Source organism: Grampus griseus (genome assembly GCF_964374135.1).
Source record: "Grampus griseus genome assembly, chromosome: 4".
Classification (NCBI taxonomy): domain Eukaryota; kingdom Metazoa; phylum Chordata; class Mammalia; order Artiodactyla; family Delphinidae; genus Grampus; species Grampus griseus.
In genome coordinates, this window is record NC_138997.1 from 29,009,621 (window position 1) to 29,034,750 (window position 25,130).

Sequence of the window (25,130 nt, forward strand, 5' to 3'; positions counted from 1 at the left end):
CAATGTTCTTATTCACCCTTCAATCTACAGCTCCGGCCTCTCACTTCCCAAAAAACATGGCTGAATTCTGGCAGTCTAGGTTTAGTGCCTATTCGCCACGCTTGTGCATGCACGCAGTGTACTTATCTCTACACTGAATTTATCACAGTATCATAACTGTTTACTTATCCATATTTCCCCACTAGACAATGAACTCTACCTGATGAGGGCAGGGACTTGCCTTTCAACTCTTTAACCTTATTACATAATTTAGGTTTAGTAAAAGGTTGTTGAAAAAAATTAATGACCTATTCTTGTTTTCTGTTTTCTCCTTGCCTCACTTTACAATGAATTCTGTATGAATCTTCTAAAAAACAATCTTTAATAACTTCGCCAGTGTTAACACTTTATGATTCTTTCTATGATGCAATCGGTAATTCATATTCTTCTTTTTTTTTTTTTTTTGCGGTACGCAGGCCTCTCACTGTTGTGGCCTCTCCCATTGCGGAGCACAGGCTACGGACACGCAGGCCCAGTGGCCATGGCTCACGGGCCCAGCCGCTCCGCAGCATGTGGGATCTTCCCAGACCGGGGCACGAACCCGTGTCCCCTGCATCGGCAGGCGGACTCTCAACCACTGCGCCACCAGGGAAGCCCACATATTCTTTTTTATAGTTGTGTTTTCTAACCCACGGGTTTAACAGGGAACAACATAAGGGAAGGAACTAACACTTGCTGAGTACTTATGATGGGATAGGTACCATGGCAGGCCTTTTCATGTATTATACAACAGTTAATTCTCCATGAGGTGGGCGTTATCATAGCAATTCCATATACGGAATCTCAGGAAGAGCTAAGTCACACCACTAGTTGGCACTGGAGCCAGGAATCAAATCCACATTTGTTTGTTTGTTTATTCTACTGTATCACACTGCATTGTGTCACAAAATTCAGCACTATAATAAGGAATGGCTATGATAAAAGATCATATTTGTTTCAATAACATTCAGAAAGCAAATATGTATACTTATATGAATAATGCTAATGTATATTAATGAATTAATGCTAATAATGCTAAAGTAATGAACTGATATAGTCTTTCAAGAACACTGAGTACCCACCATACACCATAGGCCATGTTTTTTGAGTGAATGCTGAATCTAATATATAATACATGTTTATATAACATATAATATAAAAATATATTAAGGGGTGGGACTTCCCTGGTGGCGCAGTGGTTAAGAATCTGCCTGCCAACACAGGGGACGTGAGTTCGATCCCTGGTCCGGGAAGATCCCACATGCCGCAGGACAACTAAGCCCATGTGCCATAACTGAGCCTGTGATCTAGAGCCTGTGAGCCACAACTACTGAGCCCATGCACCGCAACTACTGAAGCATGTCTAGAGTCTGTGCTCTGCAACAAGAGAAGCCACTGCAATGACAAGCCCGTGCAACTGCAATGAACAGTAGCCCCTGCTCGCCACAACTAGAGAAAGCCTGCGTGCAGCAAGGAAGACCCAGTGCAGTCAAAAAAAAAAAAAAAAAAAAATTAGGGTGCAATGAGTTGGAAAGCTCTCCAGTTAAAGTTTAATTTGCTAATAATTAACCACTTGGAGATGTGGGGAAGAAAAGAAACTTACAGCAAAAGTTTTAAATAGTCTTTAGCAAATGCTGATCATGAAAAATAAATACTGAAAACTTATTTGGCATGGCAGTTCCTCAAAAAGTTAAACATAGAATTACCATATAATCCATCAATTCTACTTCTGAGTATATACCCCAAAGACTTGAAAGCAGGGCCTTAAACAGTTATTAATATACCCATGTTCATAGCAGTATTGTTCACAATAGCTAAAAAGTGGAAACAACCCAAAATATCCATTGACAGATGAATGGATAAACAAAATGTGGTATATACATACGATGAAATATTAATCAGCCTTAAAAAGGAAGGAAATTCTGACCCATGCTGCAACACGGATGAACCTTAATAGAATAAGCCAGATACAAAAGGACAAATATTGTATAATTCCACTTATCTGAGGTACCTAGAATAGTCAAATTCCTAGAGACAGTAGAATGGTGGTTGTCAAGGCCTGAGGGCAGGGAGGAATGAGGAGTTACTGTATAATGCATACAGAGTTTCAGTTTGGGAAAGACAAAAATTCTGGAGATGGACGGTAGCGATGGTTGCATAACAATATGGATATACTTAATGCCACTGAATTATACCTCAAAAGAGGTTAACATCGTAAATTGTATATTTATTTACCACAATAAAAACCAATATTTGAAGTCATAACATGTTACTTTAAGTGAAAGAAAAAATATAATTTGGTTTACACATGTATGTCAACTACATATCTAATGTCTAAATGGACTATGCCCAATTTCAAATATTCTACCAAGTTAATTTAACAAACATTTATTGTCCCGTTGTCTGACCACCTGCCCAGAATCTGGATTTCGAAAATTTGGTAACCAAAGATACACAACAGTCTTCTAGTTTCCCCTGTCCAATGCGGTATCCACTAGCCATATGTGGCTGTCTAAATTAACTAAAATTAAACATTCAGTTCCTCAGTCACATTAGCCACATTTCAAATGCACAATGGCCACCTGTGACTAGTGGCTACTGTATTGGGCAGTGCAGATACAATGAACATTTCCATTACTACAGAAAGTTCTATTGGACAGTGCTCTTTTAGCTTGTACTGTAAACAGTATATGGTAAACTGCTTTGGTAAATCGTTGATGTGTGTGAGAAGCAGGGTGGGTCAGTCCAGAGTAAAAACAAAGAGCCAATTATACTGACTGATCTATAGAGGAAACATCCAGCTGATGGAATGTTTCACTTTTTAACTAGCAGCATCACACAGATACAGAGAGCCATCCTTTATCAAGCACATGTTGCATAAATTTTAGTGACGGGAAAAGTATCACTGTATCGACTTGGACACACCAATAGACAAGCCTTAAAAAAAAAATAGGGGGCTTCCCTGGTGGCACAGGGGTTGAGAGTCCGCCTGCTGATGCAGGGGACACGGGTTTGTGCTCCAGTCCGGGAGGATCCCACATGCCGCGGAGTGGCTGGGCCCGTGAGCCATGGCCGCTGAGCCTGCGCGTCCGGAGCCTGTGCTCCGCAATGGGAGAGGCCCCAACAGTGAGAGGCCCGCGTACCGCAAAAAAAAAATAGGATCCCACATTGGGAGAAATGGTATTAAGTACATTTTCATAGCAACTCTACAAAATATTATGGAATTTCAAAATTAAAACTACACAGATTTTATAGCAACATAAAATAATATATGCTGGTATGTTAAGCAAAACAGGACATGACAAAATCAAATCTATATTGATTCCATGCATATAATAGCTAAGTAGAGATAGGGATAATTACTACAAGGGAACCCAAAAAAACAGAACCAGGTGGTATATCTGAAAAGTAATTATGGACATTAATAGAACCACTGTTCAAATACTGTTAAAACAATAAAAAAGAAAGTAAATGGGCCTATTCAATTCTATTCTAACAATGAAGTTATGTAACACCGTTTGCATGTTTGCTCCAACCTCAATTTCATACATGGAGCTTATGCATATTTTGTGTCACGCAATCAGTTGTTGCTCTAATAAAATAAAATGCCCCCTGAAAGGAACATTCTCAAAGAACTGAAAAACTGGAAGAGTCTTTTAGAGTTCACCTGATCCAGTTCTAAAATAAAGTGAAACACTGCAATTCAAAACCTGTGCAATTTAAGATAAATGTGCATCGAGTGCATAGTGCTTTTGTTTGTGTATTAACCTTCTTTATCTAGCACATAAACCAGGTGATAATCGATGTTAGCAAATATATTTAAATATGTACTTTCATATACTGTCAACGTGATCAGGTCATAAATAGAGTTATAAAGAAATACATCAAGTGACAGTGAAAAACGACAAATCTTACTGCAAACGATGTTCCCTTTCCAGTGATATAAAACTTTCCCTATGAATCAAAACTCCCTGGTTTCTTTAATAAAGTTCTCTTCTAAAATAGTACAGATGTGTAAGGTGTTGTCTGTTCAATTCCATGAACATACATACATCTTTGTATATGATGTATGTTAGCAGGAGGATGTATAATTAAAATACTTTAAAAAAAAAGCAAGGCTATATGCAGTTTTTCGTGAATATTGTATTTGTCAAAACCATGTTTTGAGGGTTTTACTTAAGAAAATCAATGACAAAGATAAAACAAGTCTCAGTAACATCCAACACCAAGTTTGATGATGTAGGAAAGTTATAGATTTCATTCTTACTATTAACTTCTAAATGGTTATACATGGACTTATGTATCATATATAAATATGTGTTTTATCACATTTAAATAGATTTATGCTTATAATCTTATTTCTTTAATGAATTATTATTTTCCTAGTTCTTTAAATTAGTGAGTAGCCTTCAAAGTTATAAAAATTAGAAATATGATTATTGATCCCTTAATGAGTTCAAATTGAAAAAGCTCTCATTTTATATTGAGTCGAACATTTTGTTGGAGGGAAGTTCTGGGTTCAAGTCCCAGCTAGGTCACTAACTTAAAGGTTATCCATCCTGCTTAAGGGCACTTTACCCATCTGGTTTCAGTTTCATTATCAGTAAAATGAAAGCATGGGGAAGATGAGATCTAATAGCTTCTGGCCTACAGATACCTGTTAGACCCAGTCAGATAACTTACCTCTCTCAATACAGGATCAGTTATTGAATTCAGATTGACAGCTCCTTCATAGGTCAGGTAATAGAACACATTGAGGGCTCGAACAGCCTCCGGCCCTTGCTGTTTATAGCCAAAAATGAGATCAATCCACTGGTGAAGCTGGCAGGAAACAAATTCACTCTCCAGAGCCTGAAAAAAAAGGTGTAGATCTTATTATTATGCTGAATTCTATTTTTAAAATATATAGAGAAATTTAGAACAAGCAGTAAAGTTTACCTCTAAATTGACTGTGAACAGACTTATTCTGATGTCCTATTTTCCACCAGAATTTGTCCTCTATTTTTATAGAGACTTTGCAGCACTTGTCACACTGAATTACAATCAATTGCCTAGATTTCAGTATTAGTCTACTTGTACTGTAAGCACTGTGAGGACCAGGACTGGGTCTATCTTGGTCACGTTTGTAACTCAGGGCCTGACAGGTACTCAACTTAACGTTTCAGAGAAAGGAGGTCATACAATGTAAATGTTACTTTGGGATAGCAAATGTGAAAATATTAAACATTGACTATTCACTTGAAATATTTATAATTTTTCTAGAATTACAACATTTTATTGTCTACTGTAACAACTGTAAACAAATTGTTTAGTTATTTCAACTGAGTTTTTATGTCATCAAATTAGATCTTGGGAGGGATACTTATAATTACTGAATTATTATTCTATGTACTAGTATCAAATCAGACCAAATGTTTGATGCTATTAACATAAGTCTCCAATAAATAATGAATGAACATAATCAAGTTTTCAACAGAAATGCTGGGTTCAAGATCCACTTGCAATTCATCATGACATTCCCAGTTCCAAGCACTGTACCTAAAACACAATAGGTACCAATAAATGTTTCCTGAACTTAATAATGTTAAAAATCCTAAAGAGTTTTAATGAGCAGAGACGTCTTATTTTTAGAAAAGTATTCATACTTATTTAATGTTGTTAAAAATTATTCCAATATAAAAGCTTACCATTATGGACTAGTCTATCAATAAATAATGTTATTCAAATCACAAACTCAAACTGTGAAGCTTAATTTGAAGCATACCAAGTTGTATCAGGTAATGTATCTCACTGAAATTCTTATTTTTAGAGTCATAAGTGTATGACTGTGATGTATTTTTGGTGTGGCTTGCTGCTACGCTTTCAATATTATAAAAAGAAATCTGTTGGTTTTAAAACAAAATTGACTAACTTCTATAGCAAGCAACCAATGAGATATAAATCATCTCGCGACAAAAGACGTTCCTATTAGTTCACAGGTATACACTTGTGTAGATATGTGCTTTATTAAAACAACTGCCTATGGGCTTCCCTGGTGGCGCAGTGGTTGCGAGTCCGCCTACTGATGCAGGGGATACGGGTTCGTGCCCCGTTCCGGGAGGATCCCACATGCCGCGGAGCAGCTGGGCCCGTGAGCCATGGCTGCTGAGCCTGCGCGTCCGGAGCCTGTGCTCCGCAACGGGAGAGGCCACAACAGTGAGAGGTCCGCGTACGGCAAAACAAAACAAAACAAAACAAAACAAACTGCCTATGAATAAGAAAATTGTTTATGGCTAAATTCAAATAATATATTTCCTTTAACTAATATTTAACATGGCTTCCTAATATATCATATATCATAAAGTCTAAAAAATAATTCTGTAAATAAAACTCTAGGCAATTCTCATATTCTAAAGTATACCTGAATTGAAATATGCCTAAAAAATATTTATTTAGTTTCAACTGTAAAAGTCACTGTTTAAAACATCTCTTATAAAACTCATTATATTTATAAATTTAGTAAACAGCTAAGAGAACACAAAACTGCTTCATATTTTATTTGAAGTAAGAAGAGAAGGGCTTGTAATAACTTTCAGGAAAGTCCTATTTTAAGCACATGGATTTAAAATTGATCTGAAAATCCAGGAACTATTAGTGCAAGTTGCACACAAAAAATGATATGTTTGTTTCATTAACTTAGGTCTTGGGTAGTGATGGGGTGAGGGGGTGGGGCTGGAGGACATGTTACAGAGACACATAAAAACAGCAATTGTCTTAATTTGTGAGCAGCGCACTCTACACAAAAGCCCTAAATATGTTCAAATTAGAGCAAGCTGCTTGATTGTCACTGCAGTCTCATGTCACATTAATGCATGACAAACATTAAACCATACACTTAAATGGCAATTTATATCATTTAAATGTTTACTGCCAGACTAGCTCATCACTCATTTAAATGTGACTTTCTGACAGCTAAGTTCAGTTAATTTTCTCCAATTCACTTAATTAGAACTTTCAATCAGGGAAGGACCTATACATATCTTTGAGCTTATGTCCTTTTTAGTTGTTCAAAATCTGAGTTAATAAACAGCTGAAAAGCTCTACTATAATAGATTAGCATGTAATATCTCTGAGTCTACAAAAATGTGTGACTATATGAAGCAAACTCATAGTATATACTCTAAGAAAGAACCTACACTCATTTATGTAAATAATACTCTCGCCAGTAGTTTAAATAAAAAATGTTAGTTCATATACACACACACTATTGAAATGATAAAAAGAAACCCCGCATCTAAGCTAATTAAAAATTAATGATTTCAAAATTGTTTAATAAGATAAAGCAGTCAGGAGTCTCCTGAGTGTCCGTGGTATTGTGATTTGAGACTATAAAATTCCAGAAGGCTCAGCAAATGACAAAGTACAAATGAATTTTCTCAATATTAAAGCTCTAAAACCCAGGGCAATTTTATTTTATGTGTCATCAAAGAATTGTGTCTTCCTAATGTTGATTACTTCTTTATGCACATTCAAAATGGTGAAGTTTGTTAGATTTAGATGCTTAAACCTTTACATCTTGACACCACATCAAAATGTTAAACAAAAATGCTGAAATGACAGACACGATGCTCACATTATGCCACAAGCACGCGTGCAGAAGTCACCATAGTGCCATGGTTCATCCCTCCCCTTACCCTGTTACACTTGGTCAGTCCTTAAGGGGTTGACCAGTAATTCACCCAATTATTGGCAAAATCTCTTCCAGAGGTTGATAAACAAGTTACTTTAAGGAATAAACTTTAAATACATTTAAAAAAATAAACTAAAAATCTCAGCAGTCTTCAATCATTTCTTGCAATATATCATAGCTTTAAAAAGGGACCCACAAGAACAACTGCCATGGATATACAGGAATTTCCAAAAGTTTAAAAATCATTTAATACAAAGTCAGTTCAGGACTTTAACATCCTTTTGATACCAGTGAATGGCAATTGCCTAACCAAAAGTATATATATGACAATAAACAAATGCACTTATTAAGGACTTGACTGAAGAGGTAAGAAGAAGCTGGAGGAAATTACTGAGGGTAAAAAATACAAATAATTCAAAATGGAAAACCCTGGGAATACATTTTATAACTTCTGTTTTTGAGATTCAAAAACATAAATTAAAAATTCTTTAATTCCCCTTTCATATGTTAAGATTTTTAAAAATACTCTTTATATAAATACTTATTTATATGCACATTTTCAGTCACAAAAAAATAAAAACATGCCAGTGGAATGCTAAGCATCTGAGATTTTTCAAAGCCTTTAGGACAGACAGTCCTCATTAGGACTGGAGTTAAATATGGTTTGCAGCTAGGGGATAGAAACATTCTTCCCATGCTGCTATCAAACCTAACCAATCAATTGCTAGTACTCCCCTAGCAAGCTAGATACATCATTTACATCCAATGTGTGCTCTGAGTAAAATTTGTAAAAAAGAAAATCCACTAAAATGTCCAACACAATACAATAATATTCAACTCATCTGAGTTATTATAAAATAAATCAGTGACTAACATTCAATTGTTAAGGTTCAAATAAGACTATGAAAAGACAATCATATGAAGCCTCACACGAATTGTCAATCCAATCCAGGGGGACTCATATTAGTCTTGACAAACTGTCTTGGGGCTGATATCTGTATTTTTAATGAGATCTATTAAGCAGAGACTAAAACACTTGAGATATGCTAAAAAGTAGAGTATACAGATGTCAAATACACACACTTATTAGTAACTTTCATTTGTTTGGCCCACATGCAGAACATCAACAACTTAAAGGTTTAATATTATAAAGAAAATAGTAAATTATTCATAAATAACTCATTTGTGTAGCCCTGTGTCAGAAATAATTATAACATATATGAATATGTATCTAACAATAAATCTCACTGAAAGATCGCAATCTACGTCTTCCTGAAACTAACCCATTAAGGAAATGAATTATTTACTGATAAAAAATGTTATATAAAATTATTGTTGCCTCTTATAATGGAGTCAAATAATATGATAACATGTAGAAATCGTTTGCTTTTTCCAAGAAATCCTAAGCTATTTGAGAATAAAAATTGTAAAATAAAAAGCATTAATCATGTGTTCAGTAATCTATGCATGCCTCAGAAATACTCTAGCAATTTCCTTTTATCTTCAAAAAATCATATTTCCTCTAATGTAAAAGCTACGTAAAATCAAGAAAACTAATTTCAATTAACAAAAGAAATTATTAGATAATTGTTTACCTCAAGACCAGGAAACCTTAATTGTGTATTATTTGTGTTTCTCATACTTGTAATTCCCAGATTGATGTTAATATTTAGTTACACTTTTGCTAAATCTTCTCATACCATGCCATTTAAAAAAAGCAACTAAATAAAAGCTATCGATATCTATAGGATAAATAATTTTTATAAAAAATCAAATAAATCAAATATTATTTACAAACTTTTAAGTACAGAAGTACAGAAATAATTTAAGTACAAAATAATTTAAGTACAGAAATAATTATATAACCAGAAAGAAATAGGCTTGTGCAGCCCAGATACACATATCTGCACCCCATACTACTACTTCCATTCCCAGGCTTTGAGAAGGCCCAGTTCAATTCCAAGATACAAAATGCCATAGCTATAAGCTTCAAATAAGAAAAATCACTGACGAACCCTCTTGACTTGATATGCATTTAATTATAAGATGTATTTAAACATATTTTAATGGAAGAAAGTATAAAAATTAGTTTTATAACTTTTTGTACATATAATTAAGAGTCTTAATTCATTTGAGTGTATATAGTAATAAGTTTCAAAGGAGTTAATGTTTGGATTGGCAAAAATGTTATATACAACATTATAAACTTGGAATTTTAAGTATTTTTCATTTTAAAAACATGTAATAAGGCCTTCTTATAACACACACACACACACACACACACACACAGATTTAAAATGAACTGGTCTGTTATGTTTGCATGTGCTGGATTTCAAACACTAGTGGTAATGTTTCCTTAACATTGATATATGACCTTTGTAATTTACATTGAAGAAAGCTGTTTTTTTCAGCCTAATTAGAACTGTTTCAAATTTTCCTGCTAAATATATGATATAAAGTCCTTTCAACTTTTTTATTCTAGAGTTTCTTTCCATGTCAACTTTGTTCCAATCAAAATATGCTTTGAATTAAATGATTTTGATTGAATATGTGGATCACATTTCACTTCTAAGATTTAAAGTCCAAAAAGGAAAAGTTTAGCCTGTTCAAACAAAGCAAAAGCAGCCACTTTGCGGAAAGCTATTCACATTTAAGGAGACTGACAAATTGTTTGTGTGCACCATTAGGTCTAGTTTCTGCAATAGTTGCCAGATTTCCTGTCCCCCTAATAAGATACATTAACTCCTTAAATGCTGGCTCTGAATTTGTGATGAATCCAAGTAACCTCAGCAAATTTTTAATTTACCTATAATTTCCTTTTTTGAAATAGATTGAAAAAATAGAAAAGAAAAATTGCTGTTATATCAAATTCTTTGAGAAACAAAGGTAAGAGAAAAATCAACTCCTTTTTCATATTGGACAGATACAAATTCAAAATGTAAATATGCTTTCCAAATGGGATTTTTCCAGATGTGACAAATCCACATTAATCCCCATTTTTTTTTAAAAAATGCATTAGTTAACCTATTTAAGGATTACTTGTTCAGGTGAAACACAACAGTGAAAATACTGAAGTAGTTCATGAACTATAATCTACTAACATGAGCTTAACATTCTCCCACACTAATTACAAATACATCACAAAAATGCTTCTGAATTCAGATATTTACCTTAATATAAACATAGAACAAGAATGTTAAACAAATTTTATATTATTTACAAAGAAAAGTTTAACTTTGGGGGCTTAAAAAAAAGTTTAACTATGTGTGAAGCTGTGACATTAAGAACAATAATTCATGAATGTCAAGGGGGATAAAAAGGAGGATCAAGTATTTAGGAAAAAATTGTGGGATGCTAAGAATAAAAATTTTATCTGACAGTTTAAAAAAATGAAATTTAGTCAACAACACACGGAAGTACGGGCTGAAAGGCAGATAGAGAAATCACTCAAGGAGTTCTGTACTTCTAAACTGCCCTTGAAACTGTTGGGCAGAAGAGAGATTTTAGAGCCAGCAGAACACTGTTCATTTCTACATTTATACTATTACTAAAGAAAAGTGTGAGTTAGTATCATATCTTGATAATAACCATCAAGCACTCGTGCATCCTTTGGCAGGAGACTCATTCTGTCTACGATTGTTATTGTGTAGTTTTAAATGGAGTAGTCAACCAGCTGTTATATATTTTACACACTGAAGGCCATGTTTCCTTTGAAATTCATAGTTTTAATCTCAACTGAAGTCTGTATTTCTGTGTGCCAAGATCAAAAGGATTAGGCAAACTTGCACAATTACCCTCCTTTTCAGAGAGATGATTTTTTTCTAATGTTTAAAATAGTCCTACATGCTGACATTTTATCCAACTATTTTCTTTAGAGCTACAGAACATTAAAACATTTAATTAACATTTCAACCTTAGGTCACTCTTAATCTAAAATCTAGGAATTCACAATATACAGATATGTTAAACTAGTTATAGTGTAACACACATAGGGAGATGGAGCTTTTAAAAAAAAATCTAATAAGGAACGATAGAGAACAACTATAATTAAAGGATAGATATGATGCATATGCATCAAGATAAAATAAATTTAACAAAAGAGAAGTAAGACAATGCAAAAATAAGGATAGGAAGCACATAAAAATTATGCCATGAAATTCTATAGACTTGTTAGAGGTGTGCCATGTATTTGACATTAAGCTTTCTAGCAGGCAACATAAAGAAACACGAACACTTACAAGAGTCAAAGTGACTATAATGTAAAAACAAACCAGATGGCCTAGAAAAACACATTATTTCTATTCCTAAGATAAGAAATTCCTCCCTTGGCAATATGATGGAATCCAGGTATGTGACTCTCAGAGGGACTGACTTAATCCTGGGATAGATTTAGAGTATGGACAAATGAAGAGACTACATATTCTTCAGGCAATTCTGCATAAACATTATTTCTCTTAGGTGAGGCTTGGAAAGGTAAATTCTAGATTACGTTCCATGACAAGTACCTGCAATGCAGCCATTTTATTTTGTCCGTAAATGTAGAGCCACATGCTTCAACAACAGCTAAACTGAGTCACAGGACTAATAATCTCAAAAATGTGAAAGGAAAGACACAAACAAGACTCTATGGAAGGCAAGCTCACGTTCACTTGGAAGGGGGAGTGGTCTTCCCTAAGACAGATTCAAGATTTTCCTCAGAAAGAAATTCTGGATAAACTTTCCCACATAGATAAATGGCAAGAGAAGCCTCCAAATGCCAGTCATGATGTCCAAATACACACAGATGTTAAAAGGTTTTAAACCACGGTACTAAATGATCAACCCTTTAAAAAGAATTAGTAAAGTATCCCTAGAAAATTAATTTTGAGCATTGTAAACTGCTGTTATGCTCTCTGAGATAAAGTACTTATAAAAAATATATGCTTAAGTAAATAAAATACTAATCTAAAATTCTTAGTTATCTGCCTAGGTATATAAAAAAAGAACAGGTTTCCTCTTCAACAACCGTAGAAAAATGTATTAATTTGCTGTATGAACTTCTGGAAGTTTTAATTTTATAGTCAGTTATTAAAAAAAGGAAAACAAACCCAAAAAAATTTAATCCCTTCCCATTTGCTTATCCACATAGATCTGATAAATACTAGCAGTCTCTTGCCTTTGAAGATGCCCAGACCAGAATCCCTACTTATTGCCAGATGTAGTTTAATCCCACAGGGACTCCAGATAAAAACAAGGAGCTGTCTTCATGGCACCAATGATTCTCTGGACTGACTGCCACAAATTTACGTTGGCAAATCAAAATCCTTGGCAAAACAGAACACTTATTATATCACCACTTCCAAGAATAACCAATAAAGAAAAACTTGAACTAAAGAATATGAATGCAAATGTTGAATATGCATTCATATTGTTGAACAATATGACAACAAATGTCAGTTTTAAAGCACTGACAAGTTCAGCCAGAGAATTACATCTGCACTTACTTTGTGTGCCCAACTGTATACATGTATTTTACGTAGGGCTAAAAGTCTTTTTTCATTCTGCAACTTTTGATTAATATCAGCAGCTCTGTCATCCATTCAATCAACAAACCTTTATTGAGTGCTTACTGTAAGTTCTGTTCTATGCTAGATTCTAGGGCTAAGGAGATCAGATATCCCTTTGGAGAGAGGGTAGGGAGGCAAAGTCATCTCTAAGATGATTACAATAGCTTATGTGAGAGGTACTGAGAACCCCAGTCAAGAAAGAAGCAGTGGGAATGAAGAAGAGGGGACAGATTTCAGAAAGATTTAAGATATAAGTTATTACTTATACCACCAACTGATTACCAATGTGAGAGGTGAAGGATGACACCCAGATGTCAAGTTTGGACCTTGATCACACTGGATAAGGAAGAGTTTACATGGTAAAAGATTAATTCAGTTTTGAACTTAGCATTAATATTTTGAACTTTAGGGACTTGCCTGGTGGTGCAGTGGATAAGAATCCGCCTGCCAATGCAGGGGACACAGGTTTGATCCCTGGTCCGGGAAGATCCCACATGCCACGGAGCAACTAAGCCCGTGCACCACAACTACTGAGCCCGCGCTCTAGAGCCCGCGTGCCACAACTACCGAGCCTGTGTGCCTAGAGCCCGTGCTCCGCAACAAGAGAAGCCATCGCAAGGAGCAGAAGCCAGTGCACCGCAACAAAGAGTAGCCCCCGCTCACTGCAACTAGAGAAAGCCCGCACGTAGCAACTAAGACCCAACGCAGGCAAAAATAAATAAAATTAAATCTTTAAAAAAATATATTTTGAACTTTCTTTTATAGATTTGAATTAACCCTAAGCTGTTCTTGGATCTAAGTCTGATAACTATAACAGAAATTTGTATACTGCTTCAATATTAAAATATGTTCATGTTCAATACTGAGATGTCTAAGCCAAAAAATTCTGGGTAACAAAATAACCACCAGACTTTACACCAGTGATGTCCAGTAGGAATATAATGCAAGCCAAATATGGAGTTTAAAATGTTCTAGTAGCCACGTTTTTAAAAATAGGAAAAATTAATTTTAATATAGTATAATCAAAAAATTATCTAAACATATAATCAATATTAAGTTACTTTGTATTAAATCTTAGAAATCTGGTATACATTTTACACTTACAACATACAGCACATCTCAACTCAGACTAACCACATTTCAACTGATCAATAGTCACACATGACCAGTGGTTAAAACATTGGGCAGTAAAGCTTTATTCAGTTCCAAATACTGAATCTGCATTCAGATTTTTACAGTATTTTTATAAAAGATAGAATTCAGGGATTAGCAATATTTAACACTTTAAAATATACAGGTTCTCTTGCTGAAAATAGAGATAAACCTTACAAAGCACGAAACACCTGCAGCAGACTATAAAGTGACCTTTGATGCAGTTTTGAAGTGGTCATTACAATTCTCAGTGCCATGAAGAACAGCTATATCTTAGGACATGAGAGCAGAAATATAACATCTTCACTTGTTAAACAGACACAATATTCTGTAATGTATATTCTTCAGCCATTTACAAATACCTGAAGAAATGTGGCAAAATTCAAAACATGGCACTACGACTCCTCTAACAACAAAGGTAAAGGGCTAATTTTACCAATTATGATATCATCTGTAAACTCTCAATCCTTAAAAGTCCATGGTTAGAATTCTTACATACTATCTACTCAGCTGTATCGGCTATGTACTTTAAGAACTAACATATAGCCACAGACTACGATTTAGTATATGAAGCACAATGTTTGCTGAAAGTCAGATACATGAAACCTGTAGACAACACGGATGCATTCATAAACCTCATAAAAATCACCTCATTTTAGCAGCATATGAAACTAGCCTGTTTGCCCACTCTTAGAAATCCCATAACATCTATAATAACAGTCTATGATTCTCTAAATTGTAGGTCTGATTCTTTTGGAATTATCAATGTAATAATGACTAGTAAATAGGGTCAGTCTTGTTTAATTATCTTTATGTAGTTATGAATACACAGGCAATATGAGAGCAACAATCTAAACCTTTTGAGAGATTCAAGTAAATCTGTTATTTATGCTTCCTTACCTCGCTTTCACTTCTTAACTAATCTCTCGTCTTTCTATTATAGTTAGACCACCGGAAATGTTTTTGCTACGATTACCACCTCCATCTGTCTGAATCCTGTGGATGCTGATCACTTCCCCTCTCTGCATTATGGCATTTATGTCTCTAACTCTATCTTTAAGCTTCCTTGCTAACGTCCCTCCAGATTTTCTTTCTGCATTTCTGATTCTCCTTCTCACTTTTTTTTTTTTTTTTTTTTGCGGTACGCGGGCCTCTCACTGTTGTGGCCTCTCCCATTGCGGAGCACAGGCTCCGGACGCGCAGGCTCAGCGGCTATGGCTCACGGGCCCAGCCGCTCCGCGGCACGTGGGATCTTATTGGACCGGGGCACGAACCCGTGTCCCCTGCATCGGCAGGCAGACTCTCAACCACTGCGCCACCAGGGAAGCCCTCCTTCTCACCTTTTAATGGAAGGTCTTTTTCCTCTGTCGACATCTTCAGTGTTCGTTCTCCTCGCAACTCAGTCCCAAGCCCTTGTTTCTAATATAACTCAGACCAGATGAGCCAGATTTCAGCTATCTCAACCGACTATTATGACCATCTCCAGAGTTTCAAGTCCAAAACGTCAAATTAGACTACTTCTTTTGCTCTGCCTCAGGTAACTCAAACCTAATACATCAAAAAAATAATGAAGAACTTTTCCTCTTAAACTTGCTTTCTTGCTTGCTTTTCTGGTTATGGAAGGAGACCTTCATCCATTCAGCCAATTCAGAAATGGGGCAGTCATCTTGGCTGCTCCTTTTTCCTCTCCCTCCAAAATACTATCTACTAAGAAAATAAGCCTCCAAAGTATCTTTCAAATTCGTTCTTTCTTTTCCTTCCACTGTGACTATGTTTGGTCCCATGCTTCATTATTTCTTGGCTCAATTATTCTAACACTATCCAAACTGTTCTCTTTCTCTCTAAAATCCCCTCCCTCCATTCAATTCCCATCTAAAACCTGACCAATTCACAACTCTCCTTAAAACTTTTCAATGGTTCTCCTTTCTCTAAAGCAGTGGATATCCAACTTGAACAGCCACTAAGATCACCTGGAGGACTTGTTAAAACACAGATTGCTGGGCTTCCCCCCGCAGAGTTTCTGTTTCTGTAGGTCTGGAGCTGAGCCCAAGATTTGCCTTTTTAACAAGTCCTCAGGTAAGACTGAAGCTCCTGGTCTGGCAACCACGTTTTAGGCACCACTACCCCAAAGAAAAAGCCCATCTGACTTACAAGACACTAAGGATTGCTCATATAATGTGCCTCCAGTCTTCTCCCTCCACAGGTGTCACTCACAGCTCTCTTTACACACATACTGCACGCCACCTCCTGAGTTAAGTTGAGCGTGCATACTGTACTGTAATAACATCAAGATCTTTGTTCACACTGCTTTGTAACTCTGTAATGCCCTTTCTGTCATCTTGCTCCCTCCCTGGCAAACTACTACTCATTCTTAAAGACTAAGATCAAGAGTAGCTTCCCTGGTTAAGCCTTGCCCAACCTTCCCAAGGAAGCAACATAAGGCATTTCCTTTCGGTTTCAGAGTTAAAAATAAACAATTATAACTATGCATGGTGACAGCTGTTAACTAGACTTGTGATCATTTCACAAACATGCAAATATTGAATCATTTTGTTGTACAACTGAAGTAAGATAATGTCATATGTCAATTATATCTCAATAAAAATTAATATTAAAAAATGTATGTACACACAAACGAATAAAATATTGAATGCTTTAATGGTAGCTTGAGCTTTTCCTTAATGGTACATGCCACAAGTATTATATTTTTTGTTATGTTATATATTATCACAAGTTACATATTTATTTGTTTAGTTTCTTATTTATTATCCATCTCCCTCACTAAACAAAATGGTGCAAAAGGGTAGACACTATGCTGTCTTTCTCATTGCTATATTCCCAAAGACTAATAAGTAGTAGGCACTCACAAAATATTTGTTGAATGAATAAATAAACACATCACTTAATCTATTTCCCTAATTAGTTACTGCCATGTCTGTTTGATCTTTGTAATGACAGCCCCAAAGGGCAGGTGTCATATTCTTCCAATTTTGTGATCACAGACCCAATTACCCAGCAGGCCCCTAAAAATGTCTGTTGAATGAATGAATGGCATTTAAGAAATTCTTGTGATTTAGCACAATTCAGCATCTATGCTGAGGGACTATGTTCTTAAAGCATTGTATAAGAAGCATGAAATTGAACATAGAAACTTTATCCAGTTGATACTGTGCTAATTTGGCAGAGTTTTAGAAAATGTGAAGAATTTCTGTGATTACTAGTCATTACAAATGATTTGTCTACAGTTTGCTAACCATACAATCAAATTTAGGGTAGGCTGATTACATGGAAAGAAGAAAAAGTGAAGTGGATATTACAGTATCATCTTTCATATTTTATTTTCTCTTGAACAATGTCAGGAAGATGGATGCAAATAAAGTCATTCATAACCTTGACAAAGCCTCTAGAAAGACCACATATTATGCAAGGAAAATGCATCTGAAGGTCAACCTGGAAGAAATTCACTGACCAACTAAACAACACTATAATAACAGGAACATCGGCACTTAACGTTTAGTGACTGCGTATAATTTGCCCGGTTTTATGCCAAATGTCTTACATGGATTATTTTCTTTAATCTTCACAGTAATCTTATGAGATAAGCACTACATTTAAAAAAAATTGTTTTACAAATGAGGCTAAGAATGCTAAGTAAATAGACTAATATCACACAGCTAGTAAATGTCAGAACCCAAAATTGACTCCTGAAGCCATGTCAGTACACATCTTTTTGAAAAATTCTGAAATAGAATGGTATATGCCAAAGCTGCATTATGAAACTTCTAAAAATATGAAACCATTTCATACCAAGAATTATTTTTAATGGGTTTCACATATACCATTTGGTGACACTATTATTAAGTATTGCTGAGTATACACTAAATCTGATGTGCCATGTCAACCCCAAGGCTTTATTTATAGATTTTATTGTTCTTTCAACTGGTTTTCACTTTTACACCTGCCTTTCAAAACTAACACTTTTACCTTGTATTATAGTTTATTTTTCTACCTTGCTCACTAGTAGCTGAATTCCTGGAAGGCAGAGATTATATCTCATTCTTGGAACTGAGCACACAGTAAATACTCAATAAATATTTATAGGGCTTCCCTGGTGGCGCAGTGGTTGGGAGTCCGCCTGCCAATGCAGGGGACACGGGTTCGTGCCCCGGTCCGGGAAGATCCCACATGCTGCAGAGCGGCTGGGCCCGTGAACCATGGCCGCTGAGCCTGCACGTCCGGAGCCTGTGCTCCGCAACGGGAGAGGCCACAACAGTGAGAGGCCCGCGTACCGCAAAAAAAAAAAAAAAAAAATTATAGAGCTAAATAAGAAATTATATTCTAGGCCTCTTTTTCACTAATTGAACTGTATATTCATTAGGAGATTTTAAAAACTGAATTTAAAAAATCAGCCTTTAGAGCAAGACAGAGAATACCAACATATTTGTTAATTGCTAAGTCCAAAGACCCTCAATAAAGAAGCAATCCATTAAACTTCTTTGCTCTGAGAATTAACAATAAGAGTTCATTCTGCTAAACATTAGCAACTTAAAACATGTGATTTCATATATTTTAATGTGTATCATATTTTGTTTTGACACATAAACTATTTGATTTCTTTAAATCAAACTACCGTGCAAAAAGAAAGGAGAAAATTTCTCTTATTTCCTATTTAAATAAACACTTTCAATTAACTACCAAATTCAATACGTTTTTGTTAATTTTTAGAAAATGTTTTAAATACTTTCATGCAATAACACTGTCTCAAACTATCTAATCAGGGCACTGACTACACATTTTCCTTTTATTTTTCAAGAAGTATATATAGCACAGGGACTTCCCTGGTGGCGCAGTGGTTAAGAATCTGCCTGCTAATGCAGGGAACACAAGTTCGAGCCCTGGCCTGGGAAGATCCCACATGCTGGGGAGCAACTAAGCCCATGTGCCACAACTACTGAGCCTGCGCTCTAGAGCCCACGAGCCACAGCTACTGAAGCCCGTGTGCCTAGAGCCTGTGCTCTGCAACAAGAGAAAGCCCGTGCACAACAATGAAGACCCAATGCAGCCAAAAATAAATAAATAAATTAGAAAAAAAAAGTATAGCACAAATATTATTTGTCTATGTGATTTTAGTATCTCTTAAATGTGCCACTTGGCAAACACTTTTAAATTAAACTACAATAATAAAAATGTCAAACATCAAACTGTTTTGAGACTTTTTTTAAGCTTTCCAGGTGACCTTTTCTATAAGCTGGTAAGACACACTAGAGTACTATAAAACCAGAGTTGGAACCACTACCTTTATTATGTTAGGAGAATTGGATCGAGACATAGATGCATTCATTCTGAAAGACCACCATTTTCCTCCCTTGTTGTTCAAAATTATAACTCTTCTTTGTAGAATGTCTACAGTTTCAGTTAAATTCAACTCAAAGGATGCAGTTATAAGGTCAGAATCTATCAAATATATTATTAGCAATGTAAGCATTTAAATTTTTCTTAAATATGTAGGTGAAAAGACAAACAGCAAGGCAAGAGTTAATTGAAACATTCCTCTTTAGAGCAACTGCATTGACGAGTGGGGGCTGGTGGATGGCGGGAGGAGGGAGCAAGGCAGAGAGATCCAGAGTTAATCAGGGAGCAAATCCAAAGCCAGGCATGGATAGGCCTCACTAATGAGTCTCAAGTACCCTGCAGTGGTTTTCAAACTTAACTGGCTTCAAACGATGCCACCCCATGACAGAATGCAGCTAGCCATAAGAGGAGGGTGATTAGAATAAATGACTGGAGTAATTAACTCTGATGTGAAACCACCTGATTGGAAAAGAGAAGCCAAGAGCTATTTAGCTGATGGTCCTCCAGTAGAAAAAGGAAGCTTTCCCTTTCTCTTGTGTGGGTGTTCAGTTAGAACTCAACTCTTTCAAGTAGGCATTTGGTAGCACTAATGAAAAGCAGCTTTCATTCAAGGGCCTTCCCATTCATTTTGAAAGGGGAAGAAAATAAAAGCTTCAAAGTAGAACTAATTTACTTTACTCCCCTACCTCTCAGTGAATTTGGCATTAGTGAAGTCTGCATTAGTATTAATGCTAACAATCTACCTCCAAATAATGTCATCAAATACCCAAAATTGTTATTTATGAAATAACCAGATAAGAATAATTTTAAAAAATTAAAAAGTTTTCTTTCTCTAAAAATATTTTCCATCACATGTACATCTTAAATATATACAATTTTTATTTGTCAATCATACTCAATAAAGCTGGAAAAAATATTTTACACAGAAAACTTTAAATTTATAATAATCGTTGATCAGTGTTAATACTTCCTTTATAAAATCCATGGGGATCATCATTCCTATAGCAAGAGACCCCTGAGTAGGGGAGAAGGATATAAAGTACAAATGGCGTACATTTGCTTTTGAAGAGAAAACAAAAAAAGAATAATGTTAAGTCAAGGAAAGAAAGAATACATATTTTTGCAAAAAGTCAGCTTTCTTACAGTGCAAATTGAGCCAAAGACTCCACCACACTCTCTAGTCTGCTTTATTTTACAAAGAGGGGAATTACAAAGACTGGGGGAATTACTACCTGCTGTTTTACAAGTAATCATCAATTCATTGGGCCAATGTTGTTCTGTACCTGCTGAGTTAATGTTCCTAGACACACCCCTCCCCCTTAAACAGGTTCACAAGCTGCCCAGGAGCAACTATGGTGTAGTAGCACATGTAACTTAGCAAATGTTTATGCCTAAACTCGGATTTATTTGACAGCTTTACACCTTTGGGTATGATATAATTAAATGTTTTGACAGTTAAACAAAAACTGTATAAATTTAAAAGCTATTAGGAGTTCAGCATCTAGAATCAAAATTTGCTTATACCCTAAACCATTTTTAGCCATGCATTCCAATAAAAAGCACAAAGAGAGGGGCAAATGTCTATCCAAATGGTTTAGCTAATTCTTTCACATTTCTCTTATGAAGAATATTCCACTTACAAATACTGCCAATGATTTTAATATCAACAAAGGGAACATAAGCAGATTTAAGACAAAGCCTAAACTTTATCTTTGGCTATTTTCTATAATTTTAGAAGCAGCAATACTAAAAAGGCACAGACTAAGATATATGTAGTGTATTATTTAAAAGGCCACTGTGCTATTTAAAAGGATTTAAAGCAACACAAGGAAAGTGAGTGGTCCGTCAGACTCAGCCACCAGTGACTCAGGAGTTAATTTTCATTCTCCAAAGGTGCCAGGTTCCAGATTTTCACAGTACCCTGTGCTGCTGCTTGTTCCTCTGAGATTCCAATTCTCGCTTCTTGTGGAAGAGAGGAATCACAATGCCTACCTTCAGAAAAACTCACTGTTCATCATCTGAGCTCTAGAAAACGTTCCCATCAGTAGTACTATTCAAACACACAGATTAAAAACCTCAGACACTTCTCTCAAAAAACAAAACAAAACAAAACCCTATAAAGCAAAATTGTCAATTAAACTATCTTTTTTTTAAATGCAAGGCCAATTTATACCTACTATATCGCATCATAGTATCATTCTGGAAAGCACCCTCATAGAGTACTGGCTTATAGCCTAACAAAAAAGCTCAAGTTTAAACAATATCTATAGTCAGAACCACTACTGAAGCATTTGGACTCTATCAAATATATAAAAACATTTAAAATCTACTTTTCATTATGTAATGACCTGAGGGGATATTTCCTCACTAAAGGTAACAATGATCTGTTGTTTATTTTGAAAAAAATCAGTGAAATGTTTAGAAACCAGCTCACTTCTCCTGTGATGTTTATATTTCACTTTATCATCCCTGTTGGAAAGACAGTTCTGAAGGAAGAAAATACTATGAACCAAACCCTGTTTAACTTACACATGCTGATGTGAAGTAATTTAAGAAAACATATTCTAAAAAGAGCTTCTTATGTACACATTTAAAAACATAACTGCATTATCTAATTCTCTTCCTCTCACTCTTGTGAACAGGATGGATGTCTTTTTGTGTACCATATTTGGATCTACTGGAACACAGCCTGAAAGCGGATTTAATTTTTTTGAGTTTTTAAATATCTGACAGTGTATGGAGTGTGGGGATAAGGAGGTGGGGACTCAGAAGCTGACAGCTGCAATCTGGCTTTTTTTTTTTTTTTTTTTTAATGAATGAACTTTGAGTCATCTTATAAACGCTAGTTATAAGGCTCAGTATTCCTAGCAGATGGGCAGCTGTTTGAAGACTTACTGAATTTAGACCCAAAGGGAAGTATTACCTGGTATAAAATAAGAAATTGATGTTATTTAAATACTACATATTGAAGATGTCTTCTTCTTAGGAAATATTATCTCAGTGTCTTTATTTTATTATTTCATTGTTTCTCTTTTCCATGGACAACATGTTTTGAAAAGAGTTATCAAATAGTCAAATGTTATCAGATACATTTGACAAGATGTATATATGTCTGCCAGACCTTCTGATTAGAATGAGATAACCAGTGGCACTGATCTAATTCAGCCAAAGCACAGGAACTAGAATTTAACCCGTGTTGCCTTTTTATAGGTAAGAGATCTACGCTCAAAGCATTGAGAAATTGCCGTGGCAGCTCTAGGGGTACAATGACCTTTGGTTGAGATCCGTTAAACATTAATAAACATATCATGCCTAGTAAAATATACTAATTTCATAAACCTAAGATTCCACCTGACTGTAAGATGAACCTTTATTTCATGGATTGCTAACAAATAAAAAGCTGCAAAATAATGATAACAGAATGCTATATGATACAGAATTTTAAAATTATACTGATTGAAAGAGCTATAAGCTAGTGGGAAGCAGCCGCATGGCACAGGGAGATCAGCTCGGTGCTCTGTGACCACCTAGAGGGGTGGGATATGGAAGGTAGGAGGGAGACGCAAGAGGGAGGAGATATGGGGATATATGTATATGTATAGCTGATTCACTTTGTATACAGCAGAAACTAACACACCATTGTAAAGCAATTATACTCCAATAAAGATGTTAAAAAAAAAGAGCTATCAGACTTTTGACTTAGATTTTATTAAGTATTGTACATATGTAAAAAAGAAAATATAAATGAAATTAACTGGTTATTTATAAAACGTTTCAGAGTCCAACTCTTCTGAATTACTTCCTGATTTGAAGTTGTTGAAATCTGTGTTTTTCTTCACAATACTGTTCTCACTGCCTTTCAAAGCATTAGTGATGCAGCATCTTTTAAAAAGAATTCTCCACTATTACCTCTGGAATTTTCTTCCAAGCCTCAGACACGCATTTTACAAATTTTGATGCTGACATTTTCTTGATCTCCCTGCTTTTTTTTTTTCAGAGCTGTCAGTGCACTTCTCATGACTACTCTACCTCGATGCTCTTCTAACTGTGTTTATATGTCTATTAACCATGATACCTCTATCTGAACACCTCTACTATGATAACTCTATCTTAAAACTTACCAAAATACATTTTAAGATGTTTGGTGGAGCAACACTGTTTAGTGGAAGACAGCTTGGCAGTTTCTTATGAGCTAAATAACTTCTTACCATATGATCCAGCAATTGCACTCCTTGGTATGTGCCCAAATGAGTTGAAAATTTATGTCCACATGAAGACCTGTACGTGAATGTTTACAGCAATTTTACTCATAATTGCTAAAAGTTGGAAGCAACCAAGATGTCCTTCAATAACTGAATAGATAAATAAACTGTGGTATATCCATACAATGGAATATTATTCCTCAATAAAAAGAAATGAGCTATCAAGCCATGAAAAGGCATGGAGGAACCTTAAATGTATATTGCTAACTGAAGGAAGCCACTCTGAAAAGGCTACATACTGTATAATTCCAAATGTATGATATTCTGGAAAAGGAAAAACTATGGAGACAATAATAAGATAAATGATCGCCTGAATGTGGAGTGGGGGGAAGGGGGAAGAAGGAACAGGTGGTGCTCAGGGGATTTTTAGGGTATTGAAACTTCTGTATGCCACTGTAATGGTAAACACATGTCATAATATATTTGTTAAAGCCCACAGAATGTATAACACAAAAAGTTAACCCCAATGTAAGCTATGGACTTTAGTTAATAAAAATGTATCAATATTGGCTCATTAATTGTAATAAATGTACCACACTACTACAAGATGTTAAGAACAGGAAGAATTGGGGGCAAGAGGAATGCAGGGTGTACACTGAATTTTCTTTATGATCTGCCCAATTTTTAAATAAACTTGAAACTGCTCTAAAATAAAGTTTATTATATTTTTTAAAATGATGTTTATATGTCTGCCTTTTCCTCCACTGAGCTATAAGTTGCTTAAAGACATGAGTCACAGCTCATTTATCTTTGGATCTCACACCTAAGACAGTTATTAGGACATGTTAGGGGGTTCCACTGCTACTTTTTGAACCGCTAGGAGTGTGGCTGCCCTAATCAAAGGATTCTCAGTGCCTTCATTCCTAGCACACGTGCCATGGCCTACAGAATGGCATGCATTAATAAATATTAAATCCATACTTTTCATATTATTTATATGAACACATCCCAGTAGGAATATAATCAGTCTCTTTTTCAGAGTGAGTTGAAAAGTATGAGCAGCCAAGCCACTAATTTATCTAATATTTACTACATATTATTGTGCAAATATTGTGCTAGGCACTGTGGGACAAAGATAAGTGAGACATTTTGTACCTGCCCTGGGGGACCTCCCAGTCCAATGAAGACACA

General features: G+C 35.4%; 1 protein-coding gene across 1 annotated transcript in view; it reads right to left on the reverse strand.

Moving 5' to 3' along the window:
- LRBA (LPS responsive beige-like anchor protein) overlaps nucleotides 1-25,130 on the reverse strand; it is a 600,745-nt gene that overhangs the window by 66,740 nt on the left and 508,875 nt on the right. The window contains exon 36 of the mRNA XM_082652852.1: nucleotides 4,702-4,869. Within this exon, the coding sequence (XP_082508978.1) occupies nucleotides 4,702-4,869 (168 nt within the window). The remainder of the gene's footprint in view (nucleotides 1-4,701; nucleotides 4,870-25,130) is intronic.